Consider the following 17,447-nt stretch of genomic DNA (forward strand, 5'->3'; position numbering starts at 1 on the left):
ATTCCCTTGATATTTATTTTCACCATTTAAGTAGAGAAGGCCGCTTACTTAATCAAACCATCTGGTGAACCAAGCTTTTTTTTTTTTTTTTTTTTAATAATTCAAGTGGAATATGAGATTCTTGAAGCTAAAAGAAAAAAATAATATTAATGTGCATCATATCTTTCTGGAAATGCTGGGGCAATCCACCCTATACTTCTCTTGCTTCACTCACCAGGGATAGATCTTACACAGGTCCTTCAAATACTTTTACTACAAATCATTCCCTCCCAGATAGGTTGGCTTACCCAAAGCCATTCTTATAAAAAAAAGACCCAGGAATTTCTGGAGATGTCTTTTATTTACCCAGAATTGGGCTTTGTAATCTAGTTTCATGTGCCTACATGGCCCGCCTGGCCCAATGCACAGGTGTCAGGAAAATGGACAATGGTTTGACTCTTGGGTGCATTCAAAATAAAACAATGTGTTTTTAAAAACCACCATCTTAATGAAGAATAAGGGTCGTGATGTCATGACATCACTTAAACCCACCTGAAGGAGGAAGATTTTGAAATCAATGCAGAAATGAAAAACAATATGGTTTGGAAAGTGGGAGGATGTTCCAGACACAGTGGATAACAAAGTTTATTTTTGGCATGGAAAGCGAAAATGATCAAAGGGACCTGGAAGAAGTTTGTTTGGCCAAGGAAAAGGCATAGACTGGGAGTAACAAGCAGACACACAGGCTTGGCAGGGGGATGGTGTTGATACGGCAAGACTTGGGGACAGTATAAAGGCTCCACTGTTTTACATGCTGTTTCCACCAGTGTAATCACCTCCGGAGTCAGTGTATTACCTAAAGAAGACCCCATTACATGAACATCTAGGGCTGGATGGGGTAAAATGGAACCTTCCCCCACTCCTGTGATATCAGCCTGCTTGCTCTCTCATGTAAAATGGAAACAAGACATTTAAGATAAATTTAAGATTCATCTGTGCAGGTACTGAGCTTAGGCCTCTGGCAGGACAGGTGGGGTGGACCTTATGGGAGGGCCATAAAATGGGGTGCAGCGGACAGCCAGGGGGCAGGAAGAAGTTTCTGTAGCCTACTGGAAGGGGGAGGGGCAGCTCACTGACAAGTTTGCTTTGCTTCGTAATTCTGAGTGAAGCCAGCTTTTTCCAAATGTACTGGATCACGTTGTGCACTGCCCCCCCAAAAAAGATATGTCCACTCAGAACCTGCAAATGTGACCTTATGTAGAAAAAAGGGACTTTGCAGATGTAATTAAGTTAGGGATATCAAGATAAGAGCATCCTGGATTTAGTATGAAACAAGTCCTATGATAGGTGGCTTTATAAGAGAAAGGTAGAGGGAGATTCGAGACCCAGAGACACAGGGCCATGTGAAGAGGGAGGTGAATTGAAGTCATGCACCTACAAGCCCAAGAGCAGCACACACACACACACACACACACACACACACACACACATGCATGCACACACACCACATTTTGTTTATCCATCCATCTGCTGATGGACACTTGGTTGCTTCCACCTTTTGGCTATTGTGAAGAGGCAGAAGCAGAGTCCTGTTCAGGCTCCACAAGAAGCCAACCTTGCTGGCACCTTGATTTCAGACTTCTGGCCTCCAGAACTGTGAGAAAATAACTTTCTGTTGCTTCAAGCCACAAGTTTGTAGTAATTTGTTACAGCCGCCCTGGGAAACGAATACACCAAACAAGAAACACTGAATAATGCTTATTTCCCTGCCCTAACCCATCCCATCCTCATACTACCTGAATTTTGGCAAAATACGTATAACATGAAGTTTACATCTTAACCATTTTGAGTGTACAATTCAGCAGCATTAAGTACATTCCCAAGGTTGTACAGCCGTCGCCACCGTCCATCTACAGAATTTTTCATCTTGCCAAACAGAAACTCTTTACCCTTCCTGGTAACCAATATTCTACTTTCTCTTAGGATGAATACTTCTACTCTAGGTACTGCATATAATTGGAATCATACAATATTCGTCCTTTTGTGTCTGGCTTCTTTCACTTAGCATAATGTCCTCAAGGTCCATTCTTGTCATAGCACGTATCAGTACTTTATTCCCTTCTAAAACTGAATAATAATCCATTATATATGATTTATATGTATACATTTTATATATGCATTTCATATATATATGCACACACACACATATATACCACATTTTATTTATCCATTCATCTGCTGATGGACACTTGGGTTGCTTCCACCTTTTGGCTATTGTGAATAATGCTGCTGCAAAGATGGATGAACACGTTATCTCCTCATCCTCAAATTCTTTTACTTCTCCTTTGTCACCTCTCTTGAACTCCTTCATCTCTCACTTTCTTCTAACTGGACTCATCCCTAGACCAGGCTCCTTCTTCCTCAGTAATGCCCTTTGCAGTGAAGGCAGTGAAGACGCAGGCTTTCTATAGAGATATTTAAGTGAGATTTAGGGGTGGAACCCAATGGCTGGTGGAGCTTGGGGGTAGGGGTAGGAAGCAGCAGCTAAGAGATCTCTCGATGTTGTATTTGCATAGCAAGCACAATGTTTTGACTTATAAGCTACAGATCAATAAAAATAGTTAGGTGCCAGCAATAAAAATAGTTAAGTCTGACAAAAAAGGCTACTATTTACATTTTATATAAGATCAAGAAAGCACCAATCGTCCATGTCAAGGATTATTAATACTGCCTTTCTTTGAGGTGACTTGAGAGATGTTATGGAGGCTTAAACTGGGTGTCTCCCCACCATCCTCGATACTCATCCGAAGTTAATGGTAACCGTAAAATTTACCATCCTATAAAGTGGAGTGAAAGGTGAGATATGAGCAGTTACCCCCAAAGACAACTGGCCCCAACTGGGGTTCATCCAGGCAAAGGGCTGTGTGGGCACCCTGCTGAAACTCACCTCCTCCAGCCCACACCCTCTGCCCTCAGGACCCACAGCACCCTCGTTACTCACATACAGGTGTCACAGATAGAGCATAATGTCTTCAAACATATCTTCTGTGATATAGAATCCCAAGCTACCTAATAACATGAGATATACACTATGCCCAAGCCAAAGACGTATGATGTGAAATTGACTCTGCTTCTTCATTCTTCCTGCTTGCTTTATTTCTTCCCTGAAAATGAGAGATAGCTAATGTCAGCCAAAGTAACTCCAAAACATAAAAATGATTATTCATTATACCACTTGCAAAGAGTCAAAATTTTGTTTTATTAGCCTATTGTATGTCCTCCTACTTGTGAAGTTTTTATTTTGGGGGAAACTAGCGTTTTCATGGCCTGGAGAACAATCTCACACAAATAGCACAAGTATTCTGTGCTAGGAATAGCAAAAGCTTACCTCCGAAGGGGGAAAATTCTAGCTTCTATTTATTTATACTGCTTTTTTTCCCTCAACAATTGCTGCTCTCTATAATTTCAATGTTTGCAAAAATAGCAGTTATGTAAACATTAATGCATAAAAAACTATCATTTCGATGTAGCCTGCAAATCCTGGAAGCTAAACATTAAGGAATCATGAGATTTTTTCCCTCTAAACAAGAGAAGGGAGTTCACTATTTTTTTATCCCTAAAACGTACCCTTCAAAGCTTTTCAAGTTCCAATTGTTAAGCAAGCCTGAATTACCATTAGTATTGCAGTTTAGTAAATGTTCGTTTTCCCTCTCTGCCTCCGATCAGACGAATCTGTCTTTGCCCATAGCAGATTTGTATATTTTGTTTCTGTATTTGCTGATTTTCCAGTGTTAAGCATGGACTCTTCCTTTCTCTGTCAACATGAATGTTCCTTTTCTAACCAAAATATAATAAATATATGCATCCAAGTTAGGCTAGCTTTGAAAAACATAGTATCAAATAAATTCAATGATCCCTTTGGCTTTCATAAATTCATAGGCATGTGCCAACAGTGGGAGGAAAAATCCTTATATTCTGAGTAAAAATTCATTCCCAGGAAAGCTCACGAATTTGTAATAAGACTGATGTAATTCTAGAAGGTGTTGGACCAACAGAAAAAAAAAGAGGGGGGGAGTGGTAGAGAAATTTACAAAAGCCAAAGCACAGGTGAGCTGTTTACCTGTGGGTATTAGGACCCCCAGGCTGGAGCAGAGATCTCTCACTATGTCTGCCCATAGGCTGGCCTTACATCACCACAGGCTTGCCTCCTCGAAATCCGTGGGCTTACCTAGAGCTACAGATTCTTAGGATGGGATCCTCTGAAAACTCCAGAAGCCCTCAGCCCCCACTACCCAATAGTCACAATGAACTTAAGGAATCTTTACTTCCTATATGATGGACACTTGAACCCATATGGCTGAGCCCATGGTCCCCAGCTATAACAACTATAGTAACCATTCATTCCATCTGCCTTCATTGAGTTTCTACCATGTGTAAGACACTATGCTAAAGTCCTTTACCCAAAAAGAGTGGATAGTCTAATAGGTCTAGAGATAGAGGGGATAGTGAAACCACATGCAGAGGAAGGCAGGGAGGGCTAGTTTTCCCTGGAGAAGTGGAGAGAGCTTCATAGAAGAGGTACCCTTTAAGTTGACCCTTAAAAGATGAGGAAGAAGGCAGCTGGTATAGAAGGCAAGTGGGGTAGAGGAACGAAGAAGAAAAACCAGGAAGTTTAATGCTTAGACTCCTAGAAGAAGAGCAAATAAGCTTCTTTGACTATAGCTAAGGATGCAATGAGTAGAAGGAAAGACAATGTATTTCAAGAGAGGTAGACTGGAGCCAGATTGTAACTTGCTAATTATTTCTTAAATAAATGAATGTATGAATAAATAATTTTTTTTAAAAAAAGATACTTTCCTCTTGGAAGTATTTAGAAAGCAATGGTTAATGATATTAAAAGAGATAGCTCATTGGTTTTGGGGGGGTGTTATGGACTGAATGTATATGTCCCTCCCCAAATTCCTACATTGAAACTCTGATGGTATTTGGAGATGGGGCCTTGGGAGGAAATTGGAGTTAGATGAGGTCATGAGGATGGAACCCTCATGATAGGATTAGTGCCCTTATGAGGAGAGACACCAGAGTGCTTACACTAGATTCCTCCCCTCCTCCCCACTGAAATGTGAGGACACAAAACGAAGGCAGCTGTCTACAAGCCAGGAAAAGAAACCTTGTCAAGAATCGAATTGGCTGGTACTTCCAGCCTCTAGAATTGTGAGAAATAAATTTCTGTTGTTTAAGTCACCCAGTCTATGATATTTTATTATGACAACCCAAGCTGAAAAAAACAGTGAGGCTATATTTTAAAATAATATTTTGAAATCGATGTCAGTTTTACACTGAGGATTTGGGAAGCAGAGTTGCTAAACAGCTAAAATATCTCAAATTTGGGATATTTGGGAGAATATACATTTAATATATGGGAGAACAAATTTGTTAGAACACATCAGTGTTTGTTGAATTATAAACTAGGTGCCTGAGAAATGTGTCTAAGTAAATGAAAATATATAAGGAAACAGTGGCCCATGTTTTTAGAACACAGATTATTTTCCAGTAGACAGTAAAGGGGAAGTGATGAGACTTCAGTAAGTATTGGCATGAACCAGATAAAAATGACATTTTAGAAGACAAAGCTGATCTCATAAGAGCAGTTTCATGTTCACAGACTTAGAAAACAAACTTCTGGTTACCAGGGGGAAGAGTGGGGGGGGAAATAGTTAGGGAGTTTGGGATTGACATGTACACACTGCTGTATTTAAAGTAGATAACCAACAAGGACCTACTCTGCTCAATACTCTGCAATGGCCTATATGGGAGAATCTAAAAGAGAGTGGAAATATGTATACGTATAACTGAATCACTTTGCTGTACACCTGAAACTAACATGACATCGTTAATCAACTATACTCCAATATAAAATAAAAAGTTTAAAAAGAAAAAGCAGTTTCACGTTGTAGAGGAAAAACTCACTCCTCCTGTGTCTCCCTTACTCATACTGTGACCACACCTCACTTCACTTTTGACACCATATGTATGGGTTTTATACACATCAAGCTGGGACACAAGCTGGGTGTCCTACAGTTCAACTCAGTCCTGATGCTATCTACCTAGAGATAGGATCAGGTTCCACAGGCTAAGGACTCAGTGCTACAAGACTGACCCCATCCTCCCTGCACACTTCAGATGCCAATCTCAAGCCCAGGTGGTCACCTGTCCTTCTGCCCTACTGACTACAAATCAGAAGGTCCCACAATCCCCTTCTCAGGCTAAATCAATTTGCTAGAGAGGCTCACAAAACTCAGGAAACCAGATTCCTTACTAGATTACTGGTTTATTACAAAGGATATTAAAGGATAAGAATAAACACCCAGATGAAGAGATACATAGGGTGAAGTCCAGAAGGATCCTAAACAGAAGAGTTTTTGTTCCAGTGGAGTTTGGGCAGCACCACCCTCCTGGCACATGGGTGTTCACCAAGCTGGAAACTCTCCGAATTCTGTAGTTCAGGATTTTTACGGAAGTTTCTTTCCATAGGCCTGATTGGTTAACTCATTGGCCATTGGTGATTGAACTCAGTTTCCAGCTCCTTTCCCCTCCCCAAAATTTGGGTGTGGAGAGGAGATTGGGCTGAAAGTTCCAATCCTCTAATTACAAGGTTGGTTCCCCCGGCAACCAGCCCCCATCAGGAGGTTATCCAAAGGCTTTCCAAAAGTCACTTCATTAACATACACTCAAGTGTGTTTGAAAGTTGCTTTTTATGAACAACGAAAGATGTTCCTTTCACCCTTATTATTTTAAGCACATAGGAAATTCCAAAGGTTTTAGGAGCTCTGTGCCAGGAAAAGGGATGAAGACCAAATATATATTTCTTATTATACATCACAATATCACACATATGGTTTAAGCTAATTCTAAAAGGTGATGTTGCTGTAATTAGTGTCTTAACGAATGAGTTTTATGTAATTTATCACATTTCATAGTGTTAGAAAAATAAGCTGTTAACTGAACACAAATTAATCTTGAGAGTAGCTTTTTAGAAATTAATTGTTTTTTAAGACTGTGATAAACCAGATGATTAGTAATAAAACTGATAATTGTGAAATTTGCAGAATTTGATCTTTGGCTATAATTCATAGAATAATTCCTTATAAAAGAAAATTAAATGTTAGTAAAGTGTTTAATTTTACAGATTATTGCCTGGCAATTGATTTTTCAAGAAGGAAAAAAACTGAATTTATATTAAAAGCAAACAATTGTATTATTATATCAGTGGAAAAAAATATTTGTTGTTTTAAATGACCACAGGATCATTAAGTTACATCCTTTGTGGAAGATGGGTCCCAAGCCAGGGTTTTAAACTCTATTAACTGTCTTCCTCTTAATACAGGATATTTTGGGAATGTGTTTTAATTTTCCCCACAAAAAAATTATTCCACTCTGTAAATGAAACTTACTTTCTTTAATATATGGGAGAGTAAAGCCCTGAGCCAATCGGATCTAACTCTGTCCTTAAGAAAAATTGTCAAATACACACATACCCACTTGCACACATACATGCACATACACACACTAGCAGCAAGAAATAGCATGCACTGATAGTTGACTTTTTGGACAGTAAAGAACAAAAAAATTCTGCAAAACCCTCCAAGGTTCTGATCAACAATAACAGTAATTTGTAGACTTTTCTTTAAGAATTTGTTTTATTTTAATTTTTATTATTTTAAAATTTATTTATCTTTTAAATAGGTAATATATGCCTGTGGAAAAAATATAAAAAACACAAGAGGACACTTAAAAGTTGAGTGTCCCTCTACACATCCTCAAGTCACCCGATTCCCTGCTCCAGAGTTAATTACTGTGAGTGGTTTTTAAGAATCATCCCAGATATATTCTATAACAACTTAACAGCAATTGTTGTGCTGTCCGGTAGAAATACTGATAGAATGCAACCTCCAAGTGCAATTGAAAATTTTCTAGCAGCTAGGTTTAAAAAGTAAAAAGAAACTGGTGAAATTTATTAATATCTTATTTTTATTTGGCCCAATATAGGCAACATGTTATTTCAACTGTAAACAGTATAGAAATATGAATGAGATATTTTATATTCTTTTTTTTTCTCCCAAGACTTTGAAATCCAGTGTATGTATACACTCACAACACATCTCAATTCGGACCACCCACACTTCACTGTAAAAGTGGGTACTATGCTGAACAGCACAGTTCTATCAAGTTCCATAATGTCTAAGAACCTTTTTTTTTTAAGGAATTAAGAAGAATTTTTTTTAATGCTCGCATACAATATACATTGTTCTTCATTTTCTTACTCTTTTAGACATGGTTACAGAGTTACCTACATATAAGTATACACATTACATAAAAACTAGAAAATACAGAGAAGAAAACTTTTAAATCATCTATAATGCTATTTTAGTGTTTTAGTACAGGTACAAGGATAATTCTGACGCTTCTGGAACAAGTGTATAATATAAACAAAATTTAGTCAAAGCCTCATAGGTCTTAGAAGGCTGCCCCAAATGTCAATCAGTGAAAATTTTGTATTGTGAGGTGATTCACTAACCAATATCAATTTACCAATAGTAAATATATATTTTTTGTTTGAAATGTGAAATCTCTTTGTCTCTCTCTCCCTTCCTACCATTCAAATGGAGAGCCAATGGGGAACATTGTTAACAACTGGATTTTTTTTTTTTTTTTTTTTTAAGCTTCAGTTTTATTGTTTGTTCTGTAGCTGGGGAGGGGACCACGCAGTACACTTCATTGTATACCATGTATTGCCTTTGAAAACCAGGGTAAAAGGGCTTCTTCTTTGCCTGAAGCCAATTTCTGCCTTCATACAGCTGTGTTTGGATATGCAGATGTGGTACAGAAATTTGGAAAATTACCACGTGAAATTATTGTTTATCTTTTCTTCTCAGGGGAACAAAGTTTTAAAGAAGCTTTTCACTGAAGAATAAAAATCTCAGTGTCTAGCTAACTATGAAGTATGCATTATAAAATCATGATATTCGGTGCCATGGAAAGAACACCAGGCCGGGAGTCAGAAACAGTCCTCGAGCTTATAGTGTGACCTGGAAGCGCTCACATCGCCTGCTGTTCCACGGATTAGGAGGGGGGGGACTCGGAATTTTTAGGCCTCTAACAATCCCACAGTCCTTCTTGCCGTGCATCAGGGCAATGTTCTTTTAAAACCTTCCTTTCAAAACATCTATTTTTAATCTTTAATCTTATTTTACAAGAAAATGTGTTATTCACAAAAGAACTACTGGCTACAATTTTTCTAACGTATCCTTATGATTTATAGCAGGGGTTGGCAAACTGTGACTTCCAAAGCCAACTGTTTTTGTATGGCTCCTGAACTAAGAATAGTTTTTATATGTTTCAATGGTTGGAAAAAAAAAAAAAAAAAACCCACAGAAGATTTCATAGCATACAAAAATGATATGAAATTCAGCCCGCGGCCGCGGGCGGCGCAGTGCACGCCGGGAATTGGAGTCCCGCTGGCCCGACCTGTCGCTGCCTCCCTGGGCGGGTGTCCGGGGGTTTGAGGACGGGGACGGGGACGACACGGCCGGGCGGGGGGCGCCTGCGCAGACGGCCGGGGCCGGCGACAAGCTGAGGAGCACGGGGAGAATGCATAAGCTTAAATCATCTCAGAAGGACAAGGTCCGCCAGTTCATGGCATTTACTCAGGCTGGTGAGAGAACTGCCATCCACTGCTTAGCGCAAAGGGAGTGGAAATTGGACGTGCCACGGACAGCTTCTTCCAGAACCCGGACTCGTTCCACAAGGACTCCATGAGAACCTACGTGGACAAGAGCAGCTGTATAACAGAGCCACAAGATGAGAATAAAATTGGAATTGGTGGAATTCAACAGTTTTGTGATGATTTAAGCCTAGATCCTGACAGTATCACTGCTTTGGTTATAACGTGGAAATTCAGGGCTGCGACTCAATGTGAATTTAACAAAAAGGAATTTGTAGATGGCATGACAGAGCTTGGGGTTGGGATAAAACTTCATTCATACCTTAAGATGTTTCTTACTTGCTGGATGAGTCGGAGAGGGTGGGTCTGCTTCCACTTTCTTAAGGCCCTGGAATTCTATGTTCCTGGTCATATTCAGCTGTGGATGCACAACCCGTGAGTTCTCAGTTCCCCCAACTCCAGCCCAAGGCAGGCAGAGCAGGATGGTATTTAGCAACTGGTATCACATTTCCAGAAGACCTCACAAGATGTCTCAACTAGAGACATTTTGACAAAGAGGAACCAACCAGTATATACATGGAGGGGACAACAAGGAGGGGAAGGTTATGTGTTAATGAATTAAAGAGCAGAGGAAAGGGGGAAGGAAGGGAGGAGGGAAGGAAAGAAGGGAGGAGAGAAGGGGAAGAAGGGAGGAGGGAAGGAGGGAGGGAGGGAGGGAAGGAAGGAAAGAGGGAGGGGGAAGGGAGGGAAGGAAGGAAGGAGGGAAAGAGAGGAAGGAGAGGAAGGGAGGGGGAATCTGAAGGACATTTCTTAATGATAAAAGTTTTATTTCACCAGGAGGGTAATAGTTTATTTAAAGCAGAAGTTAACACTCTAAAGAGAGAGATACAAATCTACAAGCAAAGTGGGGAATTCTCACATACATCTTACCAACTGGTAGAATAAGTGGATGAAAAATTAGTAAGGAAATAGAAGATTTGGAAAAGGAAATAGAACACTGCCCTTGATGTTGAAGAATACATATTCTTTTCAAAGAAACATAGAACATTTATAAATATGGACCATAAACTGGGCCATAAAGTAAGTTGCAACAAATTTCAAAGACTTGAAATGATACAGAGCATGTTTTCCGACCACAATACAATTAAGCGAGGAATATAACAAAAAGATAGATAGGTTGAAATATGTGTGGATATTATACCTCTGAATAACCCTTGGGTTGAGAAAGAAGGTACAATGGAAATTAGAAAGTATTTTGAATGATAAAACACTACTTACGAAAACTTGCAGGATTCAGCTTCTTAAATGCATATTTTAAAAAGAAAAGTTGAAAATCAGTAAGGAAAGCATCCATCTCAACAAGTAGAGAAAAGAGCAGGAAGTAAAACTCAAAGAGTGTAGACAGAAGGAATTAATTTTTTTAAACGGGCAGTAATTTAATGAAATTTTTTAAAAGTTGTAAGTAGAAAGGATTTGTAAAGCCAAAAGCTTGTTATTTGAAGACTTATAAAGTAATGAATAACAAATAACCAATATAGAATGAAAGGGGGACATCACTATAGACACTACAGATTAAAGGATGAAAGTATTATGAACAACTTTATGTTAGTAAATTTGAAAACCTAAATGAAATAGACAAGTTCTTTAAAAAATGACAACTTACTGAAATGGGCATGTGAAGAAATAGTTCCATAACTCTTAAAGAATCTGAACCCATAATTTAAAATCTTTTCAAAGAGAAAACTCTTGGCCAGGATTGGTTCACTGGCACATCCTACCAAGCTTTTAATAAAGAGAATAACACCAATTTCACACCACCTCTTCCAGAGAATAATACAGGGAGAAGCACTCCCCAGTATGTTTTGAGGCCAGCTCAACCTAGATAATAAGACCTAGAAAGGACGTTTTGAGAATGGAAAATTACAGGCTGCTCTCAGTCATAAGAATCACAAGATGCATATGATGAACATAAGGTGCAAATATCCTAACCAAATTTGCAGCAGAATAAATCGAGCCCCCAAAACAAATCAACCAAAAAACCAGGATACTTTGTCATGATAAAGTTTGTTGTAGTCCAGGAATGCAAGATTATTTTAACATTACAAAGTTGATCAATGTAATTTATCACAGTAACAGAAAAGTGAGGGGGTGGATATTATCTCAGTGCATAACATGGTACTTTTCAAGCTACAGTAATTAGGAGTACATGGAATTGGGGGCCAGAATAGATGAATAGGCCAGTGGAGCAGAATGGAGAGCCCAGAAACAAATCCATGTTTACAGGAACACTTGATTTAGGGGAAAGGTGGCCCTTTAGAGAAGTAGAGAAGGGACAGCTTTACAGTAAATTGTCCTGAGAGAATTGGCTAGTCGTATGGAAGAAAATGCATCTTGATCTCTACCTCACACCGTACATGAAAGTCAGTTCAAGTGGGTTGTAGATCTTGGTGTGAAAGGCTGAAGGCAGAAACCTTTAGAAAATAATGGAGGAGAATATCCTTATGACCATGCCATAGGGCAGGTTGTAAAACGTCATCAAAAATCACTGTAGAGGTATGGTACTGGCACTAAAACAGAAATATACATCAATGGAACAGGATAGAAAGCCCAGAGATAAACCCACGCACATATGGTCACCTTATTTTTGATAAAGGAGGCAAGAATATACAATGGAGAAAAGACAGCCTCTTCAATAAGTGGTGCTGGGAAAACTGGACAGCTACATGTAAAAGAATGAAATTAGAACACTCCCTAACACCATACACAAAAATAAACTCCAAATGGATTAAAGACCTAAATGTAAGGCCAGACACTATAAAACTCTTAGAGGAAAACATAGGCAGAACACTCTATGACATACATCACAGCAAGATCCTTTTTGACCCACCTCCTAGAGAAATGGAAATAAAAACAAAAATAAACAAATGGGACCTAATGAAACTTAAAAGCTTTTGCACAGCAAGGGAAACCATAAACAAGACGAAAAGACAACCCTCAGAATGGCAGGAAATATTTGCAAACGAAGCAACTGACAAAGGATTAATCTCCAAAATTTACAAGCAGCTCATGCAGCTCAATATCAAAAAAACAAACAATCTAATCCAAAAATGGGCAGAAGACCTAAATAGACATTTCCCCAAAGAAGATATACAGATCGCCAACAAACACATGAAAGGATGCTTAACATCACTAATCGTTAGAGAAATGCAAATCAAAACTACAATGAGGTATCACCTCACACCAGTCAGAAGGGCCATCATCAAAAAATCTACAAACAATAAATGCTGGAGAGGGTGTGGAGAAAAGGGAACCCTCCTGACTGTTGGTGGGAACGTAAACTGATACAGCCACTATGGAGTACAGTATGGAGGTTCCTTTAAAAACTAAAAATAGAACTACCATACGCCCAGCAATCCCATTATATAACCTGAGAAAACCATAATTCAAAAAGAGTCATGTACCACAATGTTCATTGAAGCTCTATTTACAATAGCCAGGACATGGAAGCAACCTAAGTGTCCATCAACAGATGAATGGATAAAGAAGATGTGGCACATATATACAATGGAATATTACTCAGTCATAAAAAGAAACGAAATTGAATTATTTGTAGTGAGGTGGATGGACCTAGAGTCTGTCATACAGAGTGAAGTAAGCCAGAAAGAGAAAAACAAATACCGTATGCTAACGCATATATATAGAATCTAAAAAAAAAATTGGTTCTGAAGAACCTAGGGGCAGGACAGTAATAAAGATGCAGACGTAGAGAATGGACTTGAGGACACGGGGAGGGGGAAGGGTAAGCTGGGACGAAGTGAGAGAGTGGCATGGACATATCTACACTACCAAATGTAAAATAGATAGCTAGTGGGAAGCAGCCGCATAGCACAGGGAGATCAGCTCGGTGCTTTGTGACCACCTAGAGGGGTGGGATAGGGAGGGTGGGAGGGAGATGCAAGAGGGAGGAGATATGGGGATATATGTATATGTGTAGCTGATTCACTTTGTTATAAAGCAGAAACTAACACACCATTGTAAAGCAATTATACTCCAATAAAGATGTTAAAAAAAAAAATCACTGTAGAGAAGACTCATAGAGTGTACTACACTAAAATAAGAACTTCTGACCAAGAAACAACATCGAGAGGTGAAAAGGCATCCACGTGAGGGGTGGGGGCCATGAGATACTCAACTGACAAAGGCCTGTGTCCCTGATGCATAGAGAATTCCCACAGAACAACAAGAAAAAGATAACCTAATTGAGAATGGGCAAGAGAATTGACCAAGCCCTTCACCAAAGATGCTTTCCAAGTGGCCAGTGAAAATACAAGCAGGCGCTCAGCCTCATTCATGGCGGTGTGCAAATTAGAATACAATGCAATAGGACCTCACAACTCACTCTTCCAGGACGGCTCCAGAACAGTGCTGGTGGGCAGTCAGCTTGGAGAACCGTTTAACAAGACTTATGAAATCATGGGTGGGTGTCTGCCTCAACACATTCACTTGTGTGCCAGGATACACGTACAGAAACCTTTTAACAACATTCTTTGTGACCAGAAAACTAGAAACAGCCAAAATATTTACCGTCAGTAGCGCATAGAAGTTATAAAATATGAATACGGTGGAGTGCTGCGTGACAATGGAAGTGAGCCAGCCGGAGTCCCACAGTCACACACACAATGTTGGTGCAGAAATCCAGACGCAAAATAGCACACCGGGGGTTCCCACTTGTAAACTTCGAAGCAGGGGTGCAACAGCGCAGAGAAGCTGAAAGCTCTTCTGCCAGACTGGAGCAGGAGCTTAAGGACACAGTGAAGTTCAAGGACTTTTACCAGCTCCCCTTCACCTTTGCTAAGGCCCGGGGCAGAAGGGGCTAGGTGTGTGCGCAGTGGGCGTTCTTACCTTCTGTCTCGGACATCCTACGTTTTCGCCTCTAAGCAGCACATCGAGAGGGTCCGACTGAGGCAGCAGGCCCTCCGGGGTCAGATCAGGAAGGGGGGGCCCAGGCCCTCTCGAGCACCATTTCCTTGTTCCCATGGCCGGGATTGCCCCCCTTTTTTTTTTTGTTTTCTCCAGGTTTGTGGGTCTGTGTTGTCATTTGGGCGCTTTGCACTGCGACGAGTATCTTGTCACGCCCTGTGACACTGCCTCTCTGGGGTGGCCCGCCCTGTGGATGGGTTTCTTGCCCTGCATGCTACCCACTCATCACGCACCACCAGGGCCCCGTCAGGAACTTACTGGGACGGATCTGCTTGTAACTCCATGCGGTGGAGGCCTTGACCCGCTGGAGACTATGGGGCATCTGCTGCCGTCGAGGGGCGCTGGGGGCAGAGGAGGCGCCCGGGGCTGTGAAGGTGCAAGGGCTCTGCGCGTCCCCCCCATCGCCTGAAGGTCTGTGGGCCCCAGGAGAAGAATGGTCCCCACACGAAGGCTTGCGACCAGGAGGGTCATTCCCCGTTTGTCCTGACGTTGGTGAGGATTTGGCCTCAACGCGGAGCATGGACGACAAGGATAGGCGAGTCCCCAGCAGCGCGGCCAGGAGAACAGCAAGGGCAGGCCCTGTCTGTCCCACCCCGGGGGTGGCAGGGGCAGAGCCGCCGGAGAGGAGCGCGCCCAGTGCGTCCAGAGGGCCGGCGAGGGGGCGGACGGAGGCGCTGGCCCGGGGCCCGGGCGCCCAGCGAATTTCAGGCGCTGTCAGTGGGGTGGGTGCGGAGCGGAGCGCTGGACTCACGTTCCCGGGAGATGCCCGCGCTTGGCCGGCTCTCGGAAGAAGCCGCGGCCTGGGCCCACCGCGTCCCCACCGCTGCCTCTGCCCTGGACGCCGCCCTCCTTGCCCGTCTTCTCTGCCCGTCTTCTCTGCACACACACATCCAGACTCAGGACTGGCCGCAGCGGGCAGTCTCACTGTCGTTCGCATCTTTTGCCTCGTTCCTGGAGAGAAAGGTAGAAACCGGCCTTGATCAAGCAGGTTTGGAGCCCACCCTCCCCTGTCCCGTGTGGTCACAGCTCCTGGCCCGGCCGCCTGCCGTGACCCGAGAGCCCAGGGATGGTGCCCGGGGCGCTGGAAGCTGCAGGTTCCCGGGGCGCAGCGGCCCAGACCTCCGGCTCAGTCTCACTGTTGCAGCCGGTGGGGATGGGTCGCGCTGGCCGAGTGGGGACGGGTCTGTCTGGGCCCGTTCGTCCTCTGGGGTCGCCCTGCTGGCCTCGGGCCGCCCCGTCCTCGGCTTTCTCCTCCGAGCCCTGGGGTCTGTCCTCACCAGCCTTCCCGTCCCAGGCCCCACGTGTAACCGGCGTCGGGGCCGGGGTGCTCCCTCTCTGCCTGCATCTTGCATTTTACGGTGTTACGTCTTGGTTTACGTGCTTTGTGCCAGGCGGGTACATTGTACGAGAAAAGTTCACTGCAATTCGGACACCCGTAAAAGACGCGCGGCTCGATCTCAGCACAGATGACTTCAGCTCCGGTTTGAAAAGCAGCAAACGTTGGCCAGAAAGGGTAGCGGCTCCTCGTTGCAGCGTTTGCCTCGTCTGGTTCCGCCGAGGTTGCAGCCGTCGAGGACGTTCGCTCCCGCGTGGACGCGAGAGGCTTCTTGCCCACGAAGCAGCTGCGGCGCATCCTGCAGGGTCACCAGGCTCGAGTGGGCTCCGTCCAGGCCACTGGCACGGTCAGCGAGGGTGTCCTCTTGCCTCGCGTGCGGGGCCGTTGGGAAGACCTCAGCCCGTGAGCTTTGCTCTCACGGTGACAGGACAGGCGCCGCGTTCAGCTCCTGCCGCTGCGCCCCCCGCCGCCCAGAATCGCTCTGCCCTCCGCCGACGCGTTCCTCGCAGCCTTGGTTCTGTGTTCGATGTATCGTAGCAACACCTCCTTCAGCCTGAAGATGTCTGCTCTTCGGGAACCTCGCGCACACCTGGAGGAGGTACACCTGCACTGTCACCTCCGCTGCGCCAGCGTCCGGGGGCTGCCGGTTGAAGCAGGACAGCGGCGGGGTTGGCGTTTGGGAGGTGCAGTGACCCCCCCCCCAGTGGGGAGGGGACACCTGGGGAGGGGGGGCAGTGCCGGGAGCCTCGCCTTGTCCTGGGCCCGTTCCCTTCCCCCGTCACCTGCTGTGCCATCTGGGGTGGCAGCTCTTGGGGGCTGCCGGTGTCTATACAGTCTGAGAGGTGGTTTCTACTTCAATAAGTGTTAGGAGGGCGAAGAAAATGTATAAATGTCACTGGAGCTGTGCCACCCGGAAAGGTGGCGGATGGATGCCCCGCTGTGCTCGTGGACGCAGTGGGGGGTGGGGCGTGGCTCACCGTTTTTTCTTTTAAACTCTTTCCCATTACCTGATTTTCCCTCAGTAATAGTCACCTGAACAAGAAATACAGCTTTTCTAAAATTTGGCTGGGAGGGGGAAGGGTAAGCTGGGACAAAGTGAGAGAGTGGCATGGACATATATGCACTACCAAACGTAAAATAGATAGCTAGTGGGAAGCAGCTGCATAGCACAGGGAGATCAGCTCGGTGCTTTGTGACCACCTGGAGGGGTGGGATAGGGAGGGTGGGAGGGAGACACAAGAGGGAGGAGATATGGGGATATATGAATATGTATAGCTGATTCACTTTGTGATACAGCAGAAACTGACACACCATTGTAAAGCAATTATACTCCAAGAAAGATGTTAAAAATAAAATAAAATTTGGCTTAGAAGAATTAAATGAAATTCAAATTTCAGGGTTTATAAATAAAGTTTTATTAGAACACAG

General features: G+C 43.1%; 1 protein-coding gene across 1 annotated transcript; it reads left to right on the top strand.

The window, feature by feature from the left end:
• The first annotated feature begins 9,628 nt into the window (after positions 1–9,628).
• LOC118894082 (DCN1-like protein 2) lies at positions 9,629–14,666 on the top strand. Its single transcript, XM_036849727.1, is given in 5 exon segments — positions 9,629–9,742; positions 9,745–10,001; positions 14,450–14,486; positions 14,489–14,557; positions 14,560–14,666. Coding segments are annotated over 5 exon segments (582 nt in total). The 5' UTR covers positions 9,629–9,630.
• Positions 14,667–17,447: the final 2,781 nt, after the last annotated feature.

This window comes from Balaenoptera musculus, chromosome 4 (assembly GCF_009873245.2).
Source record: "Balaenoptera musculus isolate JJ_BM4_2016_0621 chromosome 4, mBalMus1.pri.v3, whole genome shotgun sequence".
Classification (NCBI taxonomy): domain Eukaryota; kingdom Metazoa; phylum Chordata; class Mammalia; order Artiodactyla; family Balaenopteridae; genus Balaenoptera; species Balaenoptera musculus.